We start from the raw sequence: 12402 nt of genomic DNA on the forward strand, positions 1-12402 counted from the left end.
GAGGCTGTGGACGGCATTGTGTTCTGCACGGCTGAGGTTATGGGGCAAGTGATGCTGCTTTTCCACAATTTCAGCCCGTGCAAGTCGGCGGAAGCACTCTATGTAGAAGTCCAGTCTGTTGTTTCGACCTTCAGGAGGAGTGCACCCAGAATCCTTCTTTTTGTAGTCTTGGTAGGAAGGTCTCTGTGGATTAGTATGTTGTTCAGAGATGTGTTGAAAATATTCCTTGAGTCGGAGACATCGAAAATAGGATTCTAGATCACCGCAGAACTGTATCACGTTCGTGGGGGTGGAGGGGCAGAAGGAGAGGCCCCGAGATAGGACAGATTCTTCTGCTGGGCTAAGAATATAGTTGGATAGATTAACAATATTGCTGGGTGGGTTAAGGGAACCACTGTTGTGGCCCCTTGTGGCATGTAGTAGTTTAGATAGTTTAGTGTCCTTTTTCTTTTGTAGGGAAGCAAAGTGTGTGTTGTAAATGGCTTGTCTACTTTTTGTAAAGTCTAGCCACGAGAAAGTTTGTGTGGAAGGTTGTTTTTTTATGAGAGTATCCAGTTTCGAGAGCTCATTCTTAATCTTTCCCTGTTTGCTGTAGAGGATGTTGATCAGGTGGTTCCGCAGTTTCTTTGAGAGTGTGTGGCACAAGCTGTCAGCATAGTCTGTGAGGTATGTAGATTGTAATGGATTTTTTACTTTCAGTCCTTTTGGTGTGATGTCCATCTGTTTGCATTTGGAAAGGAAGATGATGAACCTTGTATTTTTGCTACAAGGAGCTGAGGGGTAAATTACTAATTCCTGCTATTTTAGCTCCCTCTTTTGCAATGTACAGTATTTGATTCTTCAGCTGTAATGTATTTCTTTGGACAATTGTGGAAAATAAGGCTGAAAGGAAAAAGAGAAGTTTATAAATAGCATGTTAAACATTTGTGCCTTTCACTGTAGAGTGTGTGCTATATAATATGGACATTTCATTGTAAGAAGTATGCATTTCAATTACGCTGTATGATGAGGGGTATTTTTTAACTAGATTTAAGCTCCAGTTGTACCATAGTTCTAATAATATGTTGGATTCCTATTGCACCTTTCTTCAGAAGATCTGAAAAGTTTTTTTACAGTTAATTACTGACGAGTCACAGTTCTTTGGAGGTCGATGGCATTAATTCAGTTTACAGAGATAAAATGAGGTCAAGTGACTTGCCTAAAATCTTTCAGCAAGTGTGCGGTAGAGCTAGGAATCCTGATTCTTAGTTCCTTTGCTCTAATTAAATTATTAATTTAGACTTGAGTGCTAAGACTGATGGCCAAGCCATAGAGTAAGCACAAAATGTATAATGCATGTCCTCTGTTACATTACGCTTCAACTTTTCAACCTCTCCCCTCCATGTTTAGGACCAGACAGAATACAAAACCTTCACTGCCGGCCACAAAACTCTACTGCCATTGCATGTTCCTGGACGCCGCCTGACTCTGACTTCGATGGATATAGTATTGAATGCAAAAAAATGGACACTGGAGAAGTTGAGTTTTCCAAAAGGATCGAGAAAGAAAAATCTTTGCAAAACATCATGATGCTAGTACCCCACAAGAGATACTTGGTGTCCATCAAAGTGCAGTCTTCAGACATGACTAGTGAGGTAGTTGAAGACAGCACCATCACTATGATAGACCGTAAGTCCTTGATGTATCAAATACATAGGTACAGTGGCATGGAGGGAGAAGGTGAACAGGAATAAGGTGAACAGGAATAAGCTATCATCTGGTCCTGTTGGTTAGTCAGCAGACTTTTCGACCTCCAAACCTGCCTGTTGTGTCACACCAGCCACCGAAATGTGTGACCAGTGACCAAAATGGGGAACACCTGTGTTTAGTTGCACGCTGTGCCAGATTATAAGGTTCTTAAACTATAAAACTTCTTTAAAGGATTTTTTATCACTGTGTGAATCTTATTGTAAAACTGGTTTATTTGACTCACGCAGTGAGAACAAACTTGAAAACAAGTTTTATAATCTGTCAGTCATGGCACAACATGCAGCCTACAACTGACCCTTTGTTCTCCTCTGGGTTTGCCTCTTTGCTGCCCCCTGGTCCTTTCCTCTCAACAAATGCCATCGCCAAGTCAAAATAGTGGGAAGCCACTTAGAGCCTTCAGGAAGTTGGGGCAGTGGCTCTTCTTCAGGCTTTACTCCCTCTTCTCTCAGATGATGAGTTTGCGTCGGGCAGTGGAGATGACGGAGGAGCACTGCTCTGCAGACTCCTCTCAGACTCCCTTGTGGCTCCTCCCTTGGGCTGCAGATGGGTTGTAAATGGCAGCTTGCAGCTACTCAACAACATACACAAGGAGGGAGGTAATGCCAGCCCGCATGGTACTGCCCTGTGCATGGTGATGTCTCTCTCTACTGTGCACAAGCCACTCACAGGAATCTCCTTCTCCCTTCTTCACCTTGGCTGGTCAGCAGCTGCTGCTGACACTCAAGTTGTGGCAATCCATGGGTCACCTCCAGTCTGTGTGGTATAGCATGACAGAGAGCCTTAATTACCCCCAAAGCCAAATGTTCCATGAAGTATAGTGTGATTGACAGGTCTGGTCACCAGTCCCCCCTTGGCTGCACAGAGCCAAGGAGAACTACAAAGTCCAGTCGCTAAAAACCCCTACAAATCCTACACTGAGCAATAAGGGGTTAATAAGCTAATGGAGACTCAGCTGAGAGATGTCAGAATTGGAGGGAGGAACTTAAAAGGGAGAAACCTAGCTCAGCTGATGACAAATCAGGGAGGAGAGCAGATCTTGGAAAAATGGATGGCTGAATGCAGGAGCCCCATTGGGCAGCCACTGCCCAATGGTCCCTTCCTGAAGGAAGGGAGGACCTGATGCTGACTCACCTTAAAAGGAGACTATTCCTCTCTGTTGGTGAACTCGGATTAGGGCCACAGCCTGATGAGTGCCCTCTGAAGGAAGAGAACTTTAACCCAGCTTTGGGACCATTCATTTGTGTCAATTCCTCTTTCTTCTGTTCATTGACAACCCTGGCAGGTTATCTGGTGTCCAGCCACTGGTCTGGGCCTCTTAGTGCTGGAACTGGGAATGGTAAAACCACCCAGACATTCCAGAGCTGTGACCCCAATGATTGCTGGGGCCCTGCCCAGAGCCTGGGAAAAAAGAACATGGTAAAACCCACCCTTCACATGAATTGCAACCAAGCCCTGTCTCTTCTCTACTACAAGAGATGCTATGAGTTCAGATAAAATCAGAGATAACCTGAGCATCACCAGATACAGCAACAGAACCTCTTTGAAGGCTTAACTGTTCTCCATTGTTTTCATTTTTAGACATCTCTGCACTATCAAGTTCTGGTTGAGCTTGGAAGCAGGATTGTCTAAATACCATGAGGGAGCCAGCTCTCCCAAGAATTCCAGACTGGTCTTACAGATGGAAGATTATCTGGCTAGGCTTCAAATAAGCTTGTGAACTATTGGTTCCTTATCCACACGGAAACCCTTTAAATTTTGGCCATGACTATTAAACAGTAGATACTGATACAGTATATGTGGCTATATAGGTTATTGAAAACATTGAGCTGCAATCTCTATTACAGTGCTCTAGTGTTCCATTGAGAGGCTTGCATCAGATATACTTTATTCCCCCCCCCCGTCTTTTTCCTTTTCCGTTTCACAGAATCATAGACCTGGAAGGGACCTCGAGAGGTCATCTAGTCCAGTCCCCTGCACTTAAGGCAGGACTAAGTATTATCTAGACCATCCCTGACAGGTGTTTGTCCAACCTGCTCTTAAAAATCCCCAATGATGGAGATTTCACAACCTCTCTAGGCAATTTATTCCAGTGCTTAACCACTCTGACAGGAAGTTTTTCCTAATGTCCAACCTAAACCGCCCTTGCTGCAATTTAAGCCCATTGTTTCTTGTCCTATCCTCAGAGGTTAAGAACAATTTTTCTCCCTCCTCCTTGTAACAACCTTTTATGTACTTGAAAACTGTTATCATGTCCCCTCTCAGTCTTCTCTTCTCCAGACTAAACAAACCCAATTTTTTCAATCTTCCCACATAGGTCATGTTTGCTAGACCTTTAATCATTTGTGTTGCTCTTCTCTGGACTTTCTCAGATTTGTTCACATCTTTCCTGAAATGTGGCACCCAGAACTGTACACAATACTCTAGTTGAGGCCTAATCAGCGTGGAGTAGAGTGGAAGAATTACTTCTTGTGTCTTGCTTATAATACTCCTGCTAATACATCCCAGAATGATGTTTGCTTTTTTTGCAACAGCATTACACTGTTGACTCATATTTAGCTTGTGATCCACTATGACCCCCAGACCCCTTTCCACAGTACTCCTTCCTAGGCAGTCATTTCCCATTTTCTGTGTGTGCAACTGATTGTTCCTTCCTAAGTGGAGTACTTTGCATTTTTCCTTATTCAATTTCATCCTGTTTACTTCAGCCCATTTCTCGAGTTTGTCCAGATCATTTTGAATTTTAATCCTATCCTCCAAAGCACTTGCAACCCCTCCCAGCTTGGTATCATCTGCAAACTTTATAAGTGTACTCTCTATGCCATTATCTAAATCATTGATGAAGATATTGAACAGAACCAGACCCAGAACCGATCCCTGCAGGACCCCACTTGTTATGCCCTTCCAGCATGACTGTGAACCACTCATAACTACTCTCTAGGGATGATTTTCCAACCAGTTATGCACTCATCTTATAGTAGCTCCGTCTAGGTTGTATTTCCCGTTTAGTTCCTGATGTATCACTGTTCAACATATAGCTTGTGTAGACATATGGCAGATACAAATGCCAGTTCCCTATGGAAGCCATTCTATAAATCTGATATCAGATCGTCTATATGTAAATACTTTGCTTAATTGACTCAGTGTCGTGTTTTGTTTCTTGGACATTGTTTATTGTTCGATTTGATGTGAGAGGGAGAAATCTAGATGTTTCAAAGCAAATGTCTATCTGTAGCCTTAGTGGTCTCAAAGTACCCAGATTGAACCCACCTCTGAAAATGCTATTTTAGCGGCTATAGTTTAAGACTGCATGGATTTAATGAGACATTAATGCAATCCTGGGCAGCTTCTGCAAAAAATTCTACTGTAAGGAGCTGCCTCTGTCATTACGTTTAAAACACCGCTGGTCTGTTACATCTTCTGGCAGCTTCTCTGCTGGAGAGGGATACACTATGGGCAGGTCTACACTACAGCAGGGATCGACGCTCTGAGATCGATCCACCAGCAGTCGATTTAGCGGGTCTAGTAAAGACCCGCCAAATCGACTGCAGATCGCTCTCCAGTCGACCCCTGAACTCTACCCCTGACGAGAAGAGTAAGGTAAGTTGACGGGAGATTTTCTCCCATCAGCCCCCTGCGGTGTAGACCCCACGATAACTTGACCTAAGGTACGTTGACTCCAACTACATTATTCACGTAGCTGGAGTTGCGTAGCATAGGTCAACTTATCGCGGTAGTGTAGACATAGCATTTGTGACTGCAAAGAGTATAATATGAGAGACTTTGGGTCTAAATGGTTGAGTTTTGTTGAGATTTGCACATCATTTACTGTTATTATGTAATTAAAAATATATAGATGGTGATGTACTTTATTTCGCCCTCCCTCTCTCTTCTTTTCCAGGCCCCCCTCCTCCACTTCCCCACATCCGAGTAAACAAAAAGGATGCACTCATTACCAAATCTTCCATCAACTTTACTTTCAACTGCAGCTGGTTCAGTGATACCAACGGAGCTGTGAAATACTTTACTGTGGTTGTGAGAGAGGCTGATGGTAAGTTTTTATGAATTAGTAGGTTTCTTTCTGTAACCCGTATTAACATAAGGAGTGTATTTGTCCTCATCTCCTGGCCAGATTTCAGAAGAGGTGTATGGATCTGCTTCTGACAATGAACCTGGTCCTTTAACTCAGCAGGGAGAGGCTTTTAGATCCAGAGGTCCATAGATTCATAGATACTAAGGTCAGAAGGGACATTATGATCATCTAGTCTGACCTCCTGCACAACGCAGGCCACAAAATTTCACCCACCCTCTCCTGCGAAAAACCTCTCACCTATGTCTGAGCTATTGAAGTCCTCAAATCGTGGTTTAAAGACTTCAAGGAGCAGAGAATCCTCCCGCAAGTGACCCATGCCCCATGCTACAGAGGAAGGCGAAAAACCTCCAGGGCCTCTGCCAATCTGCCCTGGAGGAAAATTCCTTCCCGACCCCAAATATGGCAATCAGCTGAACCCTGAGCATATGGGCAAGATTCACCAGCCAGATACTACAGAAAATTCTTTCCTGGGTAACTCAGTTCCCACCCCATCTAATATCCCATCACAGGCCATTGGGCCTATTTACCATGAATATTTAATTACCAAAACCATGTTATCCCATCATACCATCTCCACTGGCACCATAGTTAAGGACAGAGTTTTACTTCAATCTCTGGGATGTTACCATCCACATGTTTGGACAGTTTCCTTACTTAGAAGATGAGAGAAATCAAAGCAATTGTCTCAGAGAATAGAAATGGGTCAGATTGTCTTGCTATGCACTGATTCAATAACGTAGTTTAGGCACTAACTTGAAGCAGGTGAGAGTGCATCTCAGCTTCAGTCTCTGTTGCCTTCAGTGTTGCCTGCTAAGCCGTTATTAGAAAACAAAGGTAGCTTACAGTCTGAATAAAATGATTCATGTTGTTTATTTCATGAGGCAAATTGCTCTCACATACACCAGTGTAAGTGGAAGCAGAAAATGTCCCCATATAGTGCATATATATTTCCTTCCTTGTGCTATCCTGTAGAGAAGAAGAGTGGCCTTGCAGTTAAAGCCCTAAACTAGGACTCAGGAGGTCTGAGTTTAATTTTTGACATTGCCACAAGCTCCCTTTGTGACCTTGTGTAAGTCACTTAACCATTCCGCTGTGTCTCTGTTCCCAGGTAAAAATAATCCTTTTCTTCTCCCACCCTGTGTCGTTCTTGTCTAGTCAGAGTGTAAGCTCTTTGGGGGCAGGGACTGTTTCTCACTATATATTGGTACAGTGCCTAGCACAGCTGGCCCTTTTAGGCACTATCATAAAGAATAAAACATCGGGATTCATTTCTGGGGACTACAATCATTTCCTATTGCAACTATTCTCTGTACCCACTGGCTACTTTTTTTTTTACCCCCTGTGGAAGGAGGCAGATGGCGGGGGGGAAAGCTGGGGGGGGCAGAATTATGCAGCAGAGGTGATTCACACAACCTTCTCAAGGCATCAGACCCTCCCTGTGCCCACTGTTCTAGAATGGGATCTAGAAGAGATATAGCAAACTGCCCTGAGTTATCTAGCCAAGCAAGCCAGCATCGATCCAAAAATGTCCCCATAGACCAACATGCAGTGTGGGTTCAAATAGAAGACAGTGTGCCTGAAACACCCTGAGGTAGGCTCAGTCCAAAAATACTAAGGGTATGTCTAAATTGGAGCTGGAGGTGTCATTCCCAGCTCAGGTAGACATACCCACGCTAGCTGTGATTGAGATAGCACCCTAACAAGTGGAGCAAATGGTGGTTCCCATATGACACCCTGTGTGCAGCTACGGCTCTGCTGTTATTTTCAGCACACTAGAGTGATCAGAGCTGGCATGGGCATGTCTATCCCAGCTGGGAATGACACCTCCAGCTGCTGTGTAGACATACCCTAAGACTTAATTTCAGGAATTGTGCCACAAGTCAGCAGTTTGTAGACCATCACTCACTTAAGAAAAGCACAGAGTGTTTCTTTAGGACACTCAGTAATTTGAGTCTGTAGAGGTCTCTGTAAAGAAGGGGCTTTCATGTGGCTTAACAATTTTGAAGACAGTATAGCATAGTCTTTATCAGACTGTAAGAAGCTTTTTAAACCACAGTGCCAGGTTGCTTTGAAACACAGAATTTCCTATCTGTAGGAATTTGCTGTTTACCATAGGAATCTGCTGCGTTCTGCTTCTTCTCCTGGGGATCAGATTACCACACCAGACCAGCTGTTGTTTGTAAAGATAACATAGCTACTAATGACCCCTGCAGTTAAAGTTAATAATAACAGTTTGTATATTGTGTGTTTCTTCCATAGACCTTCAGGTGTGTTACAAAGGAAGGTAATTTGGCAGATGGGAAAACGGAGGCTCAGAGGGCAGTGACTTGCCTATGGTCATACAACAGTTTAGGGTCAAGGCTGGAAATAGATTCCTGGTAGCTAATTCCCAGTCCTATGCTCTATTCACTAGACCATGTTACCTCCCAGACAAAGTACAGAAGTTTGTCAAGTGTTAAATATGTCTATTGATGCCCTCGGCCTTAGATGCACGAATAGCACGAGAGCTGTGGCATATGATGTGCAATTTTTTTTTACCATTTTTTTTCCTAGGCAGTGAAGAGCTGAAGCCAGATCAGCAGCACCCGTTACCTTCCTACTTGGAATACAAACATAACAATTCCATACGTGTCTATCAGACCAACTATTTTGCAAGCAAATGTGCTGAAAACCTTGACAGCAACTATAAGAGCTTTGACATTAAGCTTGGAGCTGAGATGGAAAGTCTGGGAGGAAAATGTGATCCCAATCAGCAGAAATTCTGTGATGGGCCACTGAAACCCAGGACTGCCTACAGGTTAGATTTATTGTGGTAATTTTGCTGTGTGTGTGTGTGCTGTATTATTAGGTACTATGCTATCTCGATGCCTGATGTACCTGAGCTGTCGTAGATTAATAACCTGTATTACATGGTGTGCTGTGTGTTGTACTGTGCAATTTATAAAAGCTTTGTCCCTGCCCCATCTCATATTTAATGTATAAACAGTTCCTTCACCAGCCTGGAAATGCTACAATTCATTATGTGCAAAACTCCGTGCGGTAAAAAGGCCTCTTTATCTCTTTTATTTTGATGGGGAACTTTGCTACAGTTGCTAATTTCTCTGTGGAGAGACTTAAGGGCTGGATCAGCAGCTGAGTCAGGGAAGCATTCGGGACAGGTAAAACGGGAGAGCAGGAGATACAAAGGTAGTTTTGTGTTCCTCTAATTCTGTGGACAGGCTCCACCAGGCCAATCTGCTAGTGCAGATTAGAGCAACCCAAAGGGCATTCTACCCTGTGCCAGCTTCCAACAGACTCAGGAAGCCTGTACAGTAGCTGAGGCTGACCAAGACAAAGGGAAGATTTAGCCACAGTTGGGCATGGTGTGGGAGCTGCTAGAGCACCTGTACACCTCCTGTTGCATCCTCTACACTGGCATGAACCTCCAAGGGCTGAATCCAATTACCTTAAGGCCACTTTGCACCTAGGGAACAGCAGAAAGCAGCTGCAGTGTGACCCAGCATCTAGGCCTTAGATTTTAGCCAAAAACTAGAGTATTTGAAGTAATATCCCCAAACAATTATGATTTGTATTTCAGACAAACTGGATACCATGTATGTTTATGTAGAAGCTGCAGCTTCACATTAAATGTAATTACTTTTCCGTGCTGCATTAAATCAAGCTTAGCTACTAAATGTGGACTATTAAAAACTTAATGGGGCAGTTGTGCAATTGAAGTGAAAGCAGCTTTCAAGTGGGCTCTAGCTGGGTTCAGTGGAAATTATGCCCACTTATCCCTACTCAGAATGAGACCTACTGTGAGTAAAGATTTCTACCTCTTAACTTCTTTGATTCTAAATTCTATCAGCTGGCCGGCAGGAACCTCCACAACAGGTTACCAAAGCCACAATGAGAGCTGAGTGACTAGATCAACAAACCTTTCACAGACACTCATTTCAGCTTTTTAATGAATTTGCTTGGATTTCATTTGAGCTCCTTTTGCTTTCTGTGAATGCTCTTAGAAATGAGTTTGCTGAGAGGAAAATTCATGGACTTAAATAGTGAATTTCAATTGAATGTTGCAGAATTTTTTATTTTGTTCATTGTGTGTATCTGTATCAGAAACCTGCTTAACAACTACGTTCATCCAGTCAAAGAACAGAAGCTTACCAGGTGACCATGTGTCCAATCAAATCAATGTGTTCATGTGAACAGATTTGTTGATGAATTTTCAGTGACAAATTTTTGGCAATCAGGAGCTTGTGAAAATAGCAAAGACCTAAATCCAACAAAGACGCTGCTCACTGTGATTAGTTTGTCCAGCTCATGGGACTACTTTCATTATCCCCAGGAGCCTAAAGTGGTAAAGACCCAATCCTGAAAACATTTATGCACATAAGTAGTCCATTTACAGGCCTAATATCAGGAGAGATGGAAGTAGGTCCTGAATATGACTATTCACATGCAAAGGTGTGTGCAGGATCAGAAGCATAGAATGTAATCCAAATCCAAGACCCCATATGATAGTACTGAGGGCAGTTATATCCATAGATCAGCTAGTCAGCAGTTTTTTTGGCTTACTGCAGCCCTATACAAAGAACACACTGTGATATATAAGCCTTCCCTCTGATCACACAGGCAGAATTTTTTTTTCCCCAAGTTTAATATGGTGTGTCACCTAGTATTTAGTCCTTCTTTCATTTTCCCCACATATTGTTGAGCAAAAGATACTAAAAAATGGAATGAACTGCTGAGGTGCTAAAAATATTGGCTTTGAAACTCTCACTAAAGCAGAAGCTGAACAACAAAAGGTATAACAATAACAGTAGTTAGAAGACACAGGAAATGTACTTAGTAAATGTTGTCCAGAAGCCCTGTTTTGTGATTTTGCTATTTCTGTGTTAACCTTTAGTTTTCTCCTGTTTGATACCAACTCCCAAACAGATCTAATAAACCCTTCTGCTTTTCCAGAATCAGTATCCGAGCTTTCACCCAGCTCTTTAGTGAAGACCTGAGGGAATTCACTGAGCCACTCTTCTCAGATACCTTTTTCTCTTTACCAATCACTACTGAGTCAGGTGAGTTTCTCCTTTATTCTATACCAACTGTACCAGTTACATGGGTATGACACCCATTGGTGCTGGAGTGGGTAGGAGAGAGCAGCAAGGACCTTGTTGCTGAACTGAGTTACTTTGAGATTCAGCTCTCCGCCAGTTAATATTCGGTATTCAGCACTGTCGGTTAAAACAATAGCTGTGATGTTTCCCCTTCCATCCATGATTTCCTTCTGAAGTACAAAACTTCCTACAAATTATAGGCATTCACTTTAAAAGGGAGCCAGAGAGAGAGAGAGCAAGGACTGTGCAGCATCCTTAGGGATAGAAATAATACATAAGGCTAGATTCTCCGGTCTGCTTTCTGCCACTCAAGCTGCTCAAAGTGGACAGAAATGGCTAGTGGAAATTTCCCTTGGTGCAGGGGAGCTCTCTTCTGGTGTGAGAGATGGTATAACCACCTCCTGCACCTGCTGTCCCATGTGTCCAGGGTGTAGGAGAGATGTCAGAGGTGGGAGCGAGGTGTGATGGAACTATGCTGATCCTTCACAGTGTAAGGTCACCTAGGGACTTTATGCCAGTGGCATGAGTTAGACCTGCTCCTCAGCAACTCTTGACTTATGCCGTGGCCAAGCAGCACAGGATCAGGGAGCCACAACCAGCCCCCGTGTTCCCCGGTCTCAGCTATGGTGGAGCAATAAGCCCGTAGGTTATAAATTGTTTGGGAAGGAACACATTGCCCAATAGAGCTGGGGTCCCTGACTGAGGATCTCGAGTCACTGCTACAATACAAACAATAAATAATAGCATAGCCCCTTGATACAAGGATCTCAATACTTTCCAAACACTGATTAAGCCTCAAAAAAACCCTTGAATTCAGACAACAGTTCCTTTCTGGATGTGAGAATGAAATGGTTTTGTCATCCAGTGTAAATGGTCTTGAAATGGGACTGAATCAGTGAATTATCCTAGACTTAGTTTGAAAAACCCAGTGAACTACTGTAGCCTGGGGAGGAGATCTGAACTCCTGGGAAATCTGGCTGTTTCTTCACTCCCTCATTCTATGGAAGGAGAGAACTTTTTTCTCTTCTACCTGTTTCTTGCCCACCTGATGTACAGTGTAAGTTCTTGAAAAACTAAGGAAGTAATATCAAAGCCCAGTCCTCCAAATATATATGCAGTTGAAGTTCCTTTGTATTTATTTCAGTGTCTTTAACTGATAACACTGTATGTATCTAATTCCTTTGCTCTCTGTGTGTGTGTGTATCTATCTATCTTAGAACCCATGTTTGGAGTTATAGAAGGCGTGAGTGCTGGTTTGTTTCTCATTGTGATGGTGGTGGCTGTCACTGCTTTATTTGTCTACAGACAAAAAGTTAGGTAAGTAGAAACTCCCTTTTTTAAATTTTTCTTGCACAAGGTCTGATGAAATTAGACATGATTTTCAATCTGAGACACTGAGGAAGGTGTAAAATTGGATGAAAACTTTAAATTGTATTTAGGAAAGCAAAAACCTAATTCCATTTCCCT

At 43.0% G+C, this 12402-nt stretch overlaps 1 protein-coding gene across 3 annotated transcripts in view; it reads left to right on the top strand.

Annotated features, from left to right (window-relative positions):
• The window catches only part of PTPRB (protein tyrosine phosphatase receptor type B), a 102784-nt gene that overhangs the window by 74462 nt on the left and 15920 nt on the right, over positions 1 to 12402 (top strand). For all 3 annotated transcript variants that reach the window (XM_073327788.1, XM_073327789.1, XM_073327790.1), the window contains 5 exons: positions 1390 to 1668; positions 5648 to 5797; positions 8393 to 8636; positions 10790 to 10896; positions 12153 to 12252. In XM_073327788.1, the coding sequence (XP_073183889.1) occupies positions 1390 to 1668; positions 5648 to 5797; positions 8393 to 8636; positions 10790 to 10896; positions 12153 to 12252 (880 nt within the window). The remainder of the gene's footprint in view (positions 1 to 1389; positions 1669 to 5647; positions 5798 to 8392; positions 8637 to 10789; positions 10897 to 12152; positions 12253 to 12402) is intronic.

This window comes from Lepidochelys kempii, chromosome 1 (assembly GCF_965140265.1).
Source record: "Lepidochelys kempii isolate rLepKem1 chromosome 1, rLepKem1.hap2, whole genome shotgun sequence".
NCBI lineage: Eukaryota > Metazoa > Chordata > Testudines > Cheloniidae > Lepidochelys > Lepidochelys kempii.